This window comes from Rhea americana, unplaced genomic scaffold (assembly GCF_003343005.1).
Source record: "Rhea americana isolate MKP2758 unplaced genomic scaffold, rheAme1 scaffold_45, whole genome shotgun sequence".
NCBI lineage: Eukaryota > Metazoa > Chordata > Aves > Rheiformes > Rheidae > Rhea > Rhea americana.
The window spans coordinates 3,165,999-3,183,325 of NW_028186590.1; the positions used below are offsets into that span (position 1 = coordinate 3,165,999).

At 36.7% G+C, this 17,327-nt stretch overlaps 1 protein-coding gene across 1 annotated transcript in view; it reads left to right on the forward strand.

Moving 5' to 3' along the window:
* Window positions 1-17,327, forward strand: part of CD109 (CD109 molecule) — an 87,783-nt gene that overhangs the window by 37,982 nt on the left and 32,474 nt on the right. The window contains exons 9-21 of the mRNA XM_085316050.1: window positions 1,010-1,145; window positions 2,027-2,136; window positions 3,764-4,003; window positions 4,404-4,505; window positions 4,601-4,663; window positions 6,750-6,923; window positions 9,678-9,830; window positions 10,577-10,651; window positions 11,076-11,136; window positions 11,598-11,733; window positions 12,580-12,697; window positions 15,418-15,531; window positions 16,568-16,786. Coding sequence (XP_085172176.1) covers window positions 1,010-1,145; window positions 2,027-2,136; window positions 3,764-4,003; window positions 4,404-4,505; window positions 4,601-4,663; window positions 6,750-6,923; window positions 9,678-9,830; window positions 10,577-10,651; window positions 11,076-11,136; window positions 11,598-11,733; window positions 12,580-12,697; window positions 15,418-15,531; window positions 16,568-16,786 — 1,701 coding nt within the window. The remainder of the gene's footprint in view (window positions 1-1,009; window positions 1,146-2,026; window positions 2,137-3,763; window positions 4,004-4,403; window positions 4,506-4,600; window positions 4,664-6,749; window positions 6,924-9,677; window positions 9,831-10,576; window positions 10,652-11,075; window positions 11,137-11,597; window positions 11,734-12,579; window positions 12,698-15,417; window positions 15,532-16,567; window positions 16,787-17,327) is intronic.

Below are 17,327 nucleotides of genomic sequence, written 5' to 3' on the forward strand. Positions count from 1 at the left end.
CAATGTCTGCTTTTGTAGGTTAAATGTGCCTGGAACTGTTCTCAAGCGCTGCGTTCAGCTGGCGTAGTATATGGAGGGACTTGCATGAAGAGTATTAAACGCTCTTGTTTTCCAGAGCAAAACGGCTGCATTCAAACTGCCTGATACTTGGCTTTGTCCTCTGTTGAACTGTGCCTGGAAGTTGTTTCGGAGAGTGCTAGTTGGCCCCAGTGAAAAAACGTTCCAGGAACAATCCTACCAGTATAGGTGATAGCATTCCAGCACCCAGGAATGTTCCCTGGCTCTGTATATACCGCTGTACTCATAGCCTTACATTATAAGGCCAGAAGAGACCTATAAAATTGTCTAGGTAGAACACTAACTTAGTAGAGACTGAAGAGTTTTGCCTACTAATTAAATAGTAATTGTTCACAGTAATTACTGGGCTAGGCATGTGCTAGAGCATGACATTTAAAAAAGCATGCAGTTTTGATTTAAAGACTTAAAGTGATGATAGATTCCTGGCATCCTTTTGCAAAATCAGGTCTTTTGGTATTAAATTGTGGACTGCATTTAAAAAAGCTACAATTCCTGTTAAACAGTGTCTGGTGTTTTCTTTTGGCTGACTTCAGGCCTTCGGCAGCACTTAGCCTACAGAAAGCATGAGCTTTGGGAATTTAGATAGAGTTTAGCTCCCAGGGACCTGTTGATTTTATTTTTCTGTGCAACATAGATACTAGTGCTCTGGCACTGTAGATCTGAGTAATTACATAAAAACAACAGATAATTTTCTCTTTCTAAACAGTAATGAACTTTTAATTGATTTAATAAGAGTGATTACTAAACTGGATTTAATGAGAATGATTACTAAAAGCAAATATTAAAGTTTAGCATTCAGAATTTTCTGGTGTTGACACTCCAGAATTCACATGARGAGAACTGCAGAACTCAATTAGAAATAATTTGCTGTAAGTAAAAAGATGTACTTGATTTTGGTGGTTTGATAAACATTTTTTTTTCTGCATTGCAGATTAACGGATCTGTGAATGTTACATGTAGCAAACTTATGTTGCAAGACTTGTATGCTGATCAGTCATGGCACCACCATGACACTGATTACAGAGAGCCGATAGAAATTACAGCTGTAGTTACTGAGTCGCTTACAGGTATGTTGCTGTGTGATGTCTTCCTTGAGAGATCTATGGAGTAGGCCATCTTGTAAGAGTTTAGTGGGCTCTTATAATATACAGAAAGGCTTAGAAATACCAGGAAAAGTATTGTGTGCTGAAGGATATATTAACCTTTTGTATACATTTATCTCAACTGTTACTTATCTTGATATTAAAGAGTTTAACCAGCTGTTAATTTAGCTGAGTACAGTTCTATGCTAAATGATTTATTAAATAACCAAGAGATTTGTTCAGATGGAGGCTGATGGCCAATAAGTGATCACTTCTGCTGAGAAGAGCAGGCATAAAGAATTACTAGCATTGATAGGAGTCTTACAAACTTGAGTCTGATCATAAACTTGCATTACTTGTTTGTAAACCACATTAATAGAAGAGTTCGCTGATCACATGTCATTCGTTGTCTTTTTCACTGTCTTTTGGACAGGCAGATTTGCAAACTGAGCCTTTCTGGGGTTCATGTGACTTTTCAATTTACATATTAGAAAAAAAGATAAAGTTGTATGCWTTTCTGCCAGTCCTAGAAACTGGGTTTCAGCAGACTTTCTGTAGAGATCCCATTAAGRTAAAGCTGTCTGACTTGGGATTCTTAAGTTCTTTTCTTTTGTCAGGTGTATGATACTCTGACACAGTCTGTGTGGAGTAGAGTGTTGTGCAGTGTATTTATCTAGTATAGGGTGGAGGCAGTATGTATGCCACCTCTGTACTGATACTTAGCTGGAGCGGTAGAGAGCAATAGAAGTAGAAACAGTGCAAAGTATGATAGAATTGTCTGAAGAATATAGGCAGAAAAGAATATTGCTGCTAAAGAAATGTATGTGTAAAACCATGTTATCTAAACACATTCAATTATCCAACAGGAATCTCCCAAAATTCAAGTGTCATCATATTTCCAAAGCAAAGTGACTATTTTATTGAATTTATGGACTACTCTAGAGTAATAAAACCTTCTCTGAACTTCATAGCTACTGTGAGTGCTTTTATTTCATTATGATTTGTATGTAAACAAATGGGAGGTTTTTTTCCTATACTTTTGCTTAGATACCAAAATTTGCCTCAGATTTTTAAGTGTAATTTATAGATTTATAGATGTGTTTTCAAATCATCTCTTTTTCATGATGCATTTTGGTAAATACTAAACTTAGTGGCACTTGCACTAGAAAAGAATAACATGTCAGGAAATGCTGTAGCCTTGGCAGGATATATCTGAATGTAGTTTGTCAACATTCTCAAGGAAGAGAAATCTTTTCAGTTTCTGCTACTGCTTTAGAGTTATGTTACTAAACAATGTTGCAAAACTGAGTACAATTCATTAAACCACATTGCCCTCAATTGAAAGTGTCTCCTTCAGGCATTTTGTTGTCTTTCTTGTCCCACCGGTAGTCCTGCCACAGAAGTATTACATGTTCTTTGTGCTGTCCTGGTCTACATTCAATATTTCTACATTTAACAGAGGTTTCATATTGCATCACTGCATTTTGTTCATTTGAAAAAGGAAATAGACCTCACAGTTCTTGAAGACAAYCAGAGTCTTCACTGCATAGAAAGCAGACCTAAATATCAAAATGAAAAACTGAAGAGGCAATTCAGAGTAGATTGGCTCAAGCCATACCTTTCTCTTGGCCTGATCATTTGGGTCTTTGGATTTGGCCCTTTTTCTTTCCAGCATCTCAGTGTGACTTTAGCTTTGATCTACTTCCTTCTTGTCTTCCAAAGATGAGCCTGTAGGGAACTGAGGCATTTAGCAAAGCTGTATCTGAAATGGAAGAAACGAATGTCAGTTTTGTTCCCAGAGGAGCATGAAGGACAGTTTCTGCTGTTATTATTAACTGGAGGTCTGTATATGCTSTACCTGAAGAGCACAGAAAAATAATGGTAGAGTAAGAGAAGTAATGAGGTGACAGACTTTTCGGTCGAGAAAGAAAAGGGAAGCATTTATTTGATGTTTACAAATGTAGCAGTTGATTTTTTTGGACTGTGTAAAGCAAAAGGATTATACTATGAAGAAGAATCTGCTTGAGTGGGGGAATAAAAGTTGATGCAATTCCTAGTGCTGATTGATAGATTTTGGAGTGAAAAAGTCACAGACTGTGTCCATTTGGGGCCTGAGTTCAGTCTTTTCTTTTGCAGTCCTTTTGATGAATCTGTAAAGACATCTGACTCAGTATCATCTCTGCTTGTCTAACATGTTAACCTACACATGTTGTAATGTTAGGCTAATGTTAAGTTGTCAGGGCAAGAAATAACAAGTGATAAAATTAAATATTCAAGCTGTAGGTAGTATATGCATATTTTACCTGAGAGAAAAGCATTTTCATCAGAAGAGTTGTAACTGGAAGAGCTGAAAGGCAGGTCACCTTTTCCATTCCATTTGTTTTTTTTTCCCTTCTCTTTATTCCCTGGAATTATTGTGGCAAGTTTTGTTCTTGGATGGCTTGCCTACTTGTAGTGCTCTCAAGGGATTAAGAATAAAGATATGTGAGAAATCTGAGGATACCCTTGTTTTCTTGACATGATGTCGTAAGTGCAAATATGTATTATTCATCATGGATTGAAGTTTTATCCTATTTAATGGATATTTTCTTTCTTGTTTTTAGCTAAAGGTGGCACGTTCTGATAGCAACCAGCTGACCACTGAAGAGAGACAGAATCTTGTCACAGTCACTGCCCAACAGTCAGACCTGGTTTTTGACCACTCTTCACTTTCTTACCTTGAAAACGAGGCAACAGAGGAGAGTAATAAGACGGTCCATGTCCTGAATTACACTGTCCCGGAAAATGGAATTATTGATATTGAGGTTCCAATTCTGGCTAGCACAAAAAATCTGAGAGTTCAGGTATTGTCTGTAATATGCTACTTTGGAACAATGATACACCAGACTGAGCAGGCTGTGACTGCGATCAATGTGATACACTGTTCCTGCTATCTGCAACAGCTGACAGAATCACCTATTATTATTTATCTTACTTCCTATTTGTTTTGCAAACAGAGCTGGGAACAAAGTGTCAGGCCCTGTGAGACACAGTGCTTTTAAAATCTGAATGTCATCTAAACAATTGCACCAAGATAGTGGATGGGGGGGAAAGAAACAGATACTCAGAGCAGTGAAGTGTTTCTGTGCTGACATTAAGGTTACGGTACTGTGCTGCTTTCAAACAGCAATGTGAATGTGAACATCTCAGATTTTACAGTTTGGTTAAGAACTTTTTTTTTTTTTTTTTTTTTTTTTCTTACAGGCAGAGTTCCTCAGTAGTAAGACCGACGTAGGTGTTTATGATGTGTTCAGCTCACCCAGCCAGACTTATCTCCAGATTAAAATGAACAGCCAGGATGTAAAGGTAACAGTCTGAGATGGAACTTGCCAAGGTGAGAACAGTTCAAGTTACTCATCGTGTTCCCATACTCATCCATATCAATCCTACTGTTTGCCTAGGCTGGGAAACCTTTTCAGCTGAGTATTGCAAGCAACAAGCCAGTAAAAGAGTTTCATTATCTGGTRAGTTATTGATTTTACGTATGTTTACAATTCAAGATGATTTTTACCAACCTCATAGATACTGAAGTGAATGGAATATGATTGAAAATTAGATAAACTCAGCATTTCTCCTCTGCTTTGATATACGGCCCATACTCCACTTTGCTGCTAGGATGATCTTTGTTCAAAAGAGTGGCTCCATCAGCTAGCTCTAGCAATGCTTTCTAGAAGTGTCTGTTTTGGGTATTGGGTTATCTCTGATTATGGATGTGTAAAGCAAGGTGAAACTATAACAGTACTCCTGTCGTTGTCTCTTAACTGCGTAGAAAGCCTTATGGGATGGGAAAAGGGGCAGAAGTGGCTGGGAGCAGCCCAAGCAGGGGTTTGCCAGCATGTTCTGGGGGTGCAGATGGAAGCAGATGGTTGTTGAAGGCTCTCTGCAGATTGAGGGACTGATAGGGATGAAAGTCTGTGCTGTGAACACAGGATGAGGAGAAGATTTGCCTGATGAGAAAACAAATGGTCCAGTGGGCAGAGTTGCAATGTTAAGGAAACTGCATTTTATATGCAGTAGGAAGCATTTTTTAATAAATGGCTTAGGTAATGACTGTGATTTTATCATTAGTTTTCCTGAATTGTATCTTACAGGATTTGGATTGAAGGGTTTATTACACCATTGCCAGTTTCCCATCCCATCCTTAACACATGCATATCTTGTGGACAGTCTAAATCATAATGATCATGATAATTGCAATTGTTCTTTATCAAATAGTAAGCAGAGTAAGCAATATAATATCTTTAGAACAATATAAAATGAGGGCATTCATGTGCATTTTCTAAAGGAGAAAAATGCTTTAGAAGATTGAAAAAAATGAAATTTGGAGGCATACCTTTTATTTTAGGAATGACATGAATATCTGATCTATTCTTCTTTGGTTGTCTGAGGTGAGAGATTTGCAGCTCTTTTAGCTCTTAAATGAAGATCTTAAATTAAGGCATCCACAAAACAGCTTTTCCTACCAAATTAATTACTTAAGTGGTTTATATTAAATAGTTTTTTTTTTGAAAATGCTAGTCAAAAATATGGAAAGTTACAACCCTCTCCCATATACTAGTGTGCTTATGTGATTATATATCTGTATATATGTGAATTTATAATTTCTGCCATGTTACTATCAACATTTCTATTGACCTAGATGTTGTAAATAAACAGTGCCCTTTCCACATCTTATTGTTTGAGTCAAATAATTCCTTTCTTAGTTAATTTTTTTTTTCTTTATAGATATATTAGTTAGGTGTTATTTCTCTATAAATATATGAAGCTAAATATGGAAGTAATAAAGAGTTCTGGCAGAAATTCTGGCAGAACATGTAGGCGTAAACTGGCTTTGTAGTTTTTAGCCACTGAAGGAAAGAGGTTATGATCAAGGTTGTTGGTGAAAAAATCAATTTGGAAACTTAAGAGGAACAATTACGTGCCTGCAGTCAAAAGCAGAGAACTACCCTCCATGGTTCTCTTCACTGATAAGTGATATGGTCCAACTGGAACAGATTTAAAATGAAAAGAAAATGATGCTGTGGGCCTGAAATCTGCACTGTAGGTGTTTTGAGAGAGCTTCACACTAGCACTGATCTAATCTGGTTAACCAAATGCCTGTAACCAGCTGGAGCATATTAGTGGGCCCCAGGTCACACTCTTCATGATGTGAACTAAAGTGTGGTAAGTACGAATGTTTTGGAGATTTGCTTCAAAATTGTATACCTGATCCAAATTCAAATGCTGCTGTGGATGACCCATATGACCAGCCATTTTGTTCTTGCATTTCTATATTCTCATAGCTCATATTGTACCGTGTCCTCATCCCTGTAATTCTTCACTTGTCTGTAGCGATATAGGAATTAAAGCATGGAAAATATCTATTTCTAGTATTTAAATATTACATTCTCTCCTTGCTTGATACCCAGTCTCACAGATGTAACCCTTGAGTTTTTTTGAAAATGTTACAGCTATATGACTTTTCTTTTAACACTTGCTTTTAGAAGGAGTTGCAATGCTTATCGCATATTGAGTTACCAATAGGTTGTGTGATTCACTTTTCCCTTTCAGGTGATATCTAAGGAACAAATTATGGCTTCTGGCACAAAGGTTTCCACAACGTTCACTTTAACAGCAGAAAACTCCTGGGCTCCCTTGGCGTACATACTTGTATTCTATGTTGATGAACTTGGAGTAATTGTAAATGATGCTCTCACTATCCCTGTTCAGCCTGTTTTGGACAAGGTAATTATATTGAACTTGAGTCTGAGATTGTGTTTTTGTGTGTTTCTTGCCTGCTAGGCAGTAGTTTGGATCATAGGATTGTAAATACAAAATCATTCTCATTGTGGATCTAGTCTGAGATTTGTATGAGTCCGTGAAAAGATTTTTTTAATAATACCAGTACAGCTAGAGTTCAGCTATAAATGTAGGGCTATTTCATATCTGAAAGAAATTTCTACTAGACCTAGGCGCTCTACATAAACAGATAAAAAATGTCCTCTCATATTGGTTTAGTCAATTACTAAGCCAAAGACTGCTCTAACCAATGTAGGGGAAGGATATTCACAAGTGCTATAGGTATGGAACTGTAAAGTTTAAGAAGACCTTACTCTAATCAGAGAGTGGTCATGTAGTATGAGGTATGACCAAAGAGAGCCCAAAACAGAGCAGAACTGGCATTTTCTGCTCAGTCTTTCTGAGGAGACTTTGCAAAAGGGCCTTCTTTCAGTAASCCGTGAGTTATCCTAGTTTTCTTTATGGAAGCACAGAGGCAGCTTTTTTGGCTGTGTGGTCAGTGAACATGCTCAATATTTCATGTGGCCATGAGCCCTTTAGCTCAAAAAGGCTTGAAAAGGAGTGGGAAAACTACTGTTGCAGCAATTATTTGATTTCCTCGTTTACTTATCAGGATGAGATTTTGTCCTTTAAGCAAATAAAAGGCTAACTTTGACTTTTTACAGGTAAGACCACCCAAAGACTCATGAAGGGTTCAAATTCTTCTTCTGTGGAAGCTTAACATTTCTTTTAGAACCATACATCAGTGGGGAGGCTAATTCATGTGTGCAGAGTGGTTATTTGTTCTCCATTCCTTTCATAATTTGTCCATTCTCAGGATGTGAGTGTTGCTATCACAGAATAAGGAAGTGGAGAAGCAGTAGGGTTAYAGAGCTGCAGGGACACGTTTGGTGGTTATTTAGCAGTGTCTGAAGAATCTAAATAAACTAAAAACAGATATGGTAACTTYGTTTAAGTGTGGGAGTTTTAGGATAGAGACATAAAGATATTTGTAACAGCAAAGCATAGCAGTTTGATTCACCCTTCTGGAAACAAATGGAAATCTTTCCACTGATTGCATTGTTCAAAATTAAGATTACAGTATATTATTCAGCAAAGCGATAAGGTCTGATCTTGAAAATATGAGTTTGATTAAATGTAGTTCATGGATGAAAAACACCACCATAATTTTCTTGGAAAATTGAGAGGATAAATTATAGGATAAATATCAACTTTACTGTATTTGCTACGATGATTACATAATGAAAAAATGTGAGMTAAGGAAAGAACTGTTCTCAAAGTCTTCAAAATTTCAAAGTGTTTACAAAAATGAAATGCGTTGGTAAAATGAAAAATGCAGAGCTGCAGTGTCCCAATGTCCTTTACACAGAACCAAACCTTTTCACTGCCCGTTTGATGTCCCATTTAGAGTGAAGCACATGGTGCTAATCCCATTTATGGTGCCAATATTTGGTGTATTTGCTGTTGCTCTAGAATTTTCATACTGAATGTGTCAGGAAGAAAAAAAAAACTCCTTACATGGATTTTTCGGARGAAGGATAAGACTGAGCTGTAGACTGAGACACCTAAATATGTATGTTTACGTGAAAGGACCTAACCATTCAGTTGCTGAAGCAAAGGCATCTAGTGTTCTCTGAAATGCCACAGGGCATTTAAAATATTATCATGGGACCAGTTGGTGTTTCACAGGTACTGTGGGAGACCTGTGGACTTCTAGAGAGGGAGCTGAGGGTCAGAGAGCATCCTGTGGGTCACCTCAAATGGTTTCAGGTGCTTTTCAGATGACCGAGTCTCATCCCTGATGCCTGTATGTGAGCTATGTGTCTAAACTCCCTTTATGGAGATTCAGGGGCCCAAACAGAGGAGTTTAGTATAGTTTTAAGGATATTCTGCCTGAATTCCACTGTAGATGTCTTGTATATCTTTGAAGATCTSAAATGGTAATAAATGCCAGTGTCTATGTAACTGAATCCTCTCCTCAGCTGATACAGTCAGTATGACCTGTAGAACTATTTTCTTCACCTTCCTTTGGATTTCTGCTTCATGGTGAGCTGAGCTGCTGTCTAGTCTCCATTCTCTCTTTTGAATTTTTTGTGTGTACTGGAAGCTTTAACACTGAACTTTAAATGTAAATGGCTAAATGTAGGTGTCTTTAGTGTGGAGCTGGATTCCATCTCAAGGCTTATAGTAGCATTTTTTTTTTTTGCTGAAGGAAAGAATAAAATTATTCATCTTAAACTGAAATTCTATATGGTCATCTGACACAGTAGCGAGGAAAAGCATTAGCTGGAATCTTTGAGGGCTGGAGTTTTCCCCCAAAATGCCTTTCTCAAAATTCATTATATGCTTTCTTCTACACTAATCAACAGAGAAAGCATTTCTTTTACTACCCTTAGCTATAGAAATTGGTATATGTTGTGGCTGAAGAAGTTGCTGGTTCTATTCTAAGTGTTCATTGAAATGACTTTGGATGCTGATCCAAACTTCCCACCAATCTAAGGAATTGAACAAGACAACAAAACGAGTGTCACAGTAATTTTCAAGAGGTCCTAGGCAGAGGTCTTAAGAAATGTCATGTTTGCTTGCAAATCCGGAGTCTTTAACTATAGCTGATTAAGTTAAAAATGCTTCCTCAGTTGTAGGCTGACTGTAAGTATCATGGTTTAATTTAAACCAGTACCATTTTCTGCTTTTTTCCAGATTAAAATCTCTTGGAGCAAAGATAAGGTGAAGCCATCTGAGAAAGTCTCCCTTAAAATCAGTACAACRGAACCAAGATCAGTAATTGGACTTGCAGTTGTTGATAAAAGTACAAAACTTCTAGGAGAAAATAGCGACATAACGGAGGATTCTGTAAGAAAATGAGAAAAAGTGTTTTCAATATTTTGTGATGAAAGATGTATGTTTATGAAAATGCTACCATACAGATGCTGAATGAGTGATTCTTTGGGGATGATTTGTAGTCCTTAATTGTACAAATATTTTTTTCTTCTGCAAGTAGTTTATCAGAACAAATGGAAAAGACTGTAAGACTTTCAAGGTAGTATTTTTAATTCCAATTAATACTTCATTGTTTTTCAATTCATTTATTCAGCAGACTGCTCAGTTTCCAGTTGGCAGTTTCTTCTTTCAAGAAAGAAAAAAAGTCAAGAAAGCTACCTAATGATTTGTGCTTTATGCACTTTAAAATCAATAAAATAATACAAAGAACTGTATATTTTTGAGAATAAAATAGTTTGTCTTTTGTATTCTGTTTGCTTGCAGGAACTCTAATGCACCAACAGGTCAAAAGATTTGACAATACGCATCATTCCTAAAGTGCCAGATAACATACTAGTTTAAGTGCCGTGGAATAGCAGTGGACTGTAGGCTTCTGTTTTAGTCTTTTCTAGTCTTAGTCACACTTCCATTAATCATGAAACCATTATTAGCCTAATCCCACTCACCCTGTCACAGATTTTATTCTCTCTCTTACATCAGAGCTCACAGAGCTGCTTCCTGAGGTACAACTCTATTACGTTAGCATCTGTAATAGTAAAAGTTCTGAAAAATGTGAGTATGTGTTCACTCTTTGGATTATTTTGTTTCTCTTGCCCTAGGTATTCCACGAACTCCATTTGTACAACACAGCACAGTACTTTCCCCTAATCAGAGGTTCTTTTGGTGTCTTTCAGGTATTTTTTCCCTTTTTTTAATTACAAGCTGAGTTTTTTACTGCTTAGTGATCATCACTTCTAGGAAGAAAAGTGTGTCTTTTAAGGTTTGGGATTGTAAACAATGTACCATTTTCACGGTTTATATTGGTTTTGAATTATGAAATTTATCAGCATATAAATGTTCCAAATATGTATGTATTTTTGTAACTGTGAATTACTTTTGTTCTTGATAGCATATTCTCTTTTAAAAGTTTTTTGACATTAAGGAAATATTCAGATTCAAATAGTCTGTGTTTTGTTGGTTCCTGTGTACTACTTCCTTAAGGTTTATAATCGCTTTATTATGGAGACTTTATTTTCTTAAAACGAAAGAAAAAATAGATAAGCTCTGTTGATGTCCTGAATGTCCTGTATTGAGATATACTGTATAAATTTTATCCAGAAATGCAGCCTTTGGGTATCAACTGATGCAATTCTTGAGGAGGATAAAGAACATTTTCTTTGTAAGTAATAAAAATAAATGTAGCCAAGTCTAATTTACTCTGTGGGAAGGCTGTCTACGGGTTAGGCTCCCTATTAGCAGTTCTTACCATAGGACAGACAGACTGCATTCAAGACATGCAGAACTTGTAGTATTTTAAAACCTTCCTTTTTGCTACTGTTGTGAGTGTCAGTACCCATGAAAGGCCTAAGGGTGAATGAGTTTCTGTTTGATTTGGTTTGATATATGGGGCAGTGGTTGGTCAGTTGGATGTAAGTAGCCGTATCATACCAGTTTCATGAATACTCCAGAGAGGCTACGTAGAAGCTTCAGGTTCTGGTGAAACTTCTTAGTTTATAATGTCACAGAGTATTGTTACCGTATGTATTGCAAAGCTATAGATTATGCTTCAGACACTGTATTACTCTGTTTTTTTAAAACCTATTTTTTTTTGTAGAAAGGATAATAATTTTTATTTTGTAGATGGTGGAATGATACCCATCGAGGATGGTTTTGGTGATGATGTATTGGTAACTAGAGAAGGAGCTCCTGATTTCAGCACTCCTTATGTGAGGACACATTTTCCAGAGACTTGGCTTTGGATTGACACCAATACTAGGTATATATATAATATATAATATATAATATATATATATATAAATATATATATTATATTATATTATATTATATTATATAAAATAAAAGCAAATGGAAACTGATTTACACTTGCCTATTTTATTTTGTAGATTTCAGTAGTACTATGCTGAACTGAGGAAGAACTCTGCTTTAAAAAGTATTATTATTTATATTATACTACCACCTAGAGGCCACAAATGAGATTGGAGGCTSACCAAATTGGGTATTTTAAAACTGCACAAAAAGGGACAGTGCTTGACTGAAGGCCTTGCAGTTTCAGTAGATGCTAGATAAAAATGCTGGAAACAAAAGAAACTATTTTCCCTTTACAGATAGGGGACAAACTCATARAGACGCTCAATCTTCTTTCTCTAGAGTACATGAGAAGATTGCAATTAGTCCAGAAAGTGAAATCTATTCTTGTCTGCACCTAATTAGGGGAGCAGTTCAAACGGTTRACTGGATGGTGAAATCTGAGCTGGGTTGTGAAGCAAAATGTTGTATTCATTCATGGCTGAGGAGTTAGGGAAACAGCCATCATCTGGGATTGTTTCACAGGGTCTTTAAAAGTGTATTAGATGTAATACAAAGTAGTTAAATGTAATTACCTTGAATTTATTTAATTTAAATTAATTTGACTTTATTTTAATCATTTTGATCCCATCACAAATATTTTTAAGTCATCAGGAAAAGAAAAACAAATAATCAGCAGCTTTTCTTGCCAAAAGTTTGGACTTTATTTTTTTGATGTATTTTAAACATTTTTGTTCACTTACTGATGTCTTTAAGTGGATGCTTTTGAACATCTGTTATGTCCTTCTGCCATCAGATCTGACCTGGATACCACGATGGAAGTTACTGTACCTGACACTRTCACATCCTGGGTAGCCAGTGCTTTTGTGATTTCTGAAAACAGTGGGCTTGGATTGACAACTGCTCTAGCTGAGGTAACATAGAAGTAGACCGTTCTACTTTAAACTTCTGGTAACACTGTTATCCAATATTTGAAGTTGTACTTTAGCTGTAGCAGTGGCTGCCTCCTTATACAAATAAAGTGATGGAGAGGTCAGTTTCGTTCAAGCTGTAAAGAAAACATCCCACTGAAGTCATCTGTGGTGCTGTATGTGCTTCCCCTTCATGGACTTTCAGACATTGMGTAGATACTTGAGTGCCTGCTTTAGTTAAAGTGGTTGTGCTCCGATGTGTGACCACATCAGTCTTCTTATGTAGAAAGCGGGAATTGCTGTCTGAGGACCGTGTATTTCCCTGGTTTGTTCCTGCCAAGAAGATTTTCCGTGAGTTGGATAGTGCATGCTGGGGGAGTGCACAGACTAGCTGGGAAGAGGTGGCTGGGACAGAAGCATGTTGTCTGCAGGAAAGATCATGCCACTGTGTTGCTATTCTGAAACCTAGGAGGRAGGATGGGAGAATTGCTTAAAGACTGAATTCTGGCCTTGCATTCATTTGATTAGCAAAAAGTCTTAGACTAAACATATTCACTTTCTGAATAACAGTCTGAGTAACAGAGTGGACCCTGAGGTCCAGTGGTGGGATGAGGTACCTCTAGCTGCCAAGTGCCTGCCTCCTGCAGCTTTTTTATGCTTCCAAGCGTGCAAAGAAGAGTATAGCAATTCGTAAACTCCCTCTATTCACGGGGAGAGCTACCTTCAGAGAGTTATCCAACCTCTTTAAAATAGGAAGTACTTTCTTAAGGCTTATTTAAGTCATATTTTAGATGTGTTGAATAATCCTGTGAAGGTAGCTATGTCCTTCCATTCATTATGTAAAGAGTCTGCAGAAACTACATTCCTAACAGACAACTCCAGTTAAGTGCCTAAAGTTAGATAGGGTGAAACTGTACAGTACTAAGTTGCAGATTACCAACTTGATGCTTAGACTAATCAGAACACAGGTTAGAGACAGTCCTTTACCTGTTGAAGTTCTCATACCCTCATATCCTTGGGGAGGGGCAACTTTTGGAATCCAAACCCAGATTTAGATCCAAATTTCGTAGTTGGCTGCTACACCAGACACAGAACATGTGCTTTGAACATCATGATCATGACTCCACTACAAAATTTGGAATCTGATCTGTTTTTTGTGGTAAGGCTCCTTTGAGACTGGAATCATGATTTTTGTTTCTTTCGCGTAGTTTGGCAGAAATAGGACAAAAAGAGGAGCAGTTTTCTGATTCAAAATGTAAGAAAATATATACTTGGCCCCTCAGACTCAAATTTGAGTAGGCTGCAARTAGAACAGATGTTGAGGTTATTCCTTAACTATAATCACCCACATGCTCTGTTCAGTACATCACTCACTGGTCTCTTTAGATTGTACTCAGAGTTCCATATGGCTGAAACATGCTAATCAGTGCCATACAGAAAAGCAAATAAAAGAAATGCCTGAAAATTGTAGTGGAGAAATAAATGTGACATTTGCATGTTTATTGTCATTTACTGCTTTGTATCTTGCGTTTGTATGATTTCTACTCTGGAGAATTATTTTACCCTATTGTGTTTTATTCTAATACACTAGGATATTCCTGAATATAAAACTTCAGTATTGCAAAAAATTTAGAGAGAAGCAAAACAGAGGAAGACAGAAAATAGTTATGTAGAGAAAATAATGACCAASAACTAACAAAAAAATTCTCCATCAAAACTTCTTTAATGGGAAAAAGACTTTTTGACTAACTGAAGTCTTGAGAAAACTCAAAGTTGAGYTAGAGTTTTAAAAAGAAAATTTTGGAATATTTGATAGCTAGAAAGAAATCTGAGAGTTTTTTGGATCTGAAATTCAAAACACAGAGATGAATTTTKTGATGAAAACAAAATTAAAATCATTTTTAGTTGACATTTCACTAATAAAAGGTATCGTGCCTCAACCACCCTTATTATACAGTGTTCATAAGCAGCATAATTTTGATTCCATTCAGATTGATGAGAGATTACCACTGACTTCTTAKAACCAAGACTTCATCCAAAAGCCTCTGTTTGCAGATAAAAGTAACTACTTGCTGGTGAATTTCTTCAGTTTTTCTTTTAATTAAAAAAGGATATATTTTTAGAAATATAATGAAGAACTTACAACAAAGTTAATATTACAAAATAACATCACACTACTGCACATGTAGTTGTTAGTGAATTACAGAATTTAGGAGAGTTAGTTATTTTGTATTCTAACACACATTTTTTTCTTAACGTGGTGATAGGTCASTGGACAGATAGATTCATAATCATCCAACACTTAGGCATTCAAAAGYCGAAGTATTTGAATGTGCCAGGAAAGCACAGTTGCCTTCCTGGGATCTCAGATGGCTCAGCAGGACAGATCACAGCTTTCAAAACTGCCAGCTGATAGAGTCTTAAGTCCCAATTTAGGTGCTTCTGTCAGAAAATCAAATCATGTCATAGGTGTCAGGAGTTCAGCAGCTCTCATCTGAATAGTTCTACAGAGTTCTCACAAAGATGCTAATATCCAGTAGCATTTTYGGTGTCTGCCTCAGCCTTATAGTATTACATTTTGTTAATTATAAAGTCCAAGTAAACATACTGTCTCATCTAAGTATAAAAGTGAGACAGTATGATCAGAAAACACATTATATGGTCATTTTCCTAGCTAGCGTCTGTGCTTGAGTTCACTATTGTGTACTGATTTTGTTTTGCAGCTAGAAGCTTTTCAACCTTTCTTCATTTTCCTGAACATCCCATATGCTGTCACCAGAGGAGAGCAGTTCATTTTGGAAGTGAACATCTTTAACTATTTGAAAGAAGAAGCTGAAGTAAAKATTTACTAAGCCTTTCTGATGAGTATTTTTTACTACAATTATAGGATGAAATTAGCCAGCAGTTCTGGAGTCAGTCTGGATTGAATAAGCAACTCATTTTAATGGTTGGAAACACTTGTTTCGAAAGTTTAAATCATTGCACTGATTGATTGAATGCCAGATCCTGGTATCCTCTGAATTAGATAAATTCACTTCAGAATTAAAACACCCAAGTGCCTGAGCTTAGGTGCCTGGCACTGACTGAAATGTCCTAGGATATTCTGCCAACATTATACCTGCCATATTGGAAAGCATTGGTCTGCCACTGGTTCTCTGTATCTGTGAGCCCTGTGAAGATGCCCTGGATACCTCAAGTCAGCTAAAGCTATRTGTGGGGACCTGAATTGGTCCCTGGATCTCCACTGACCATGATGGAGGTTTAGACATTCAGCTCATACCTAGACATTTAGGAGATGCTTAGGAAATACCTAAGTTCAGATACCTTAACCTCCATCTGAGTCAGTTCCTGGGTTAGATGAATCAATGCTGAGATCTGATCTGGCAAATAGAACATTTTTGAGCTTCCATTCATTAAATGGTAATTCCTCTCAAGTGTTGAGATCTCCAAAAACTTTCCAGTAGATAGAAATGAGTTTTTTTCATCACTTCTTCAGATAAGAAAACCCAGTTCATAACAAAACATATTTATTTTCTTTTGCTTTACTTTGTTATATTTCTGGGTCTACGTTTTGTTCCTCCAACTGTTTTTCTTTTTTTTTTCAGTTAGCTCTACATCATTCTTTTCTGTAGTCCTCCCATCTACAATTTCCCTCCCATTTCTCTTTCCCTTTTTGTCCCCATTTCATTTCTCTGTACTTGAATGTTATCAGACACTKCAGAGTTTACACAGCCAATGCAGATCACATTTCTCCTGAGAACATTAATGTTTTCTTCAGTGAGCTATTTCTCTATACACACAAAAAGTGGCAGCTTATGAATAGTCAATATTCACACTTTGTAACGGTATTAYGAACATTACGGTATTTTACAGGTTACTGTGATCTTGGACGTGAACGATGCTTTTGAAATTACTCTAACATCCAATGAAATAAATTCYACAGCAAATCAGCAGTCTATGTTTGTACCAAGTGAAGGTGGGAAAACGGTTCAATTCCCAATCAAGCCAAAACAGCTGGGAGAGATTCCTATCAAAGTGACAGCAATATCATCTGCTGCTTCTGATGCTATCATTCAGAGAGTTTTAGTAAAGGTAAATAATCAGCAACTTGGCTTGTTACAGAGATAAATTACTCCTTAAAGAAAAGTACACTARAAAGTCAAACCAATAGGATATTTACTTACCTACCTCTTATTCTGTAAAGTTGCTTCAGATCAGGTGAATTCAAATAAAAATGACCCTTTAAAAATAATTCCTTCTTTTAAATTGTGTAGATCCTCTTTCAAGAATGAAAACATAGATCCATTCTGGAATTGATCATGTGTCAAATACTTCTGAAAGCAAGTTGAAACCTGTTGTTGTATCAGTGAATCCCTGGTGTTACAGCTGGCTTAATAATCCATGTAGAGTGGACCAAATAACTGTATTATGGATAAGTGTGATCAGTTTAGCTGTACACCTGGCTTTAGTTCAATGATTGTTTTATGTGAACGTAKGTATTCTGCTAGTGGTGGGAATTTAGCCCCCAAACGTCTTGATAAACCAGAAGCTTAYGGATGAAGCTTGCCTAACTTTGGACACCTAAAAGTCTGAGTCAGGCTGGGCTCCCTTTCAGTTGACAGTGACAAACACT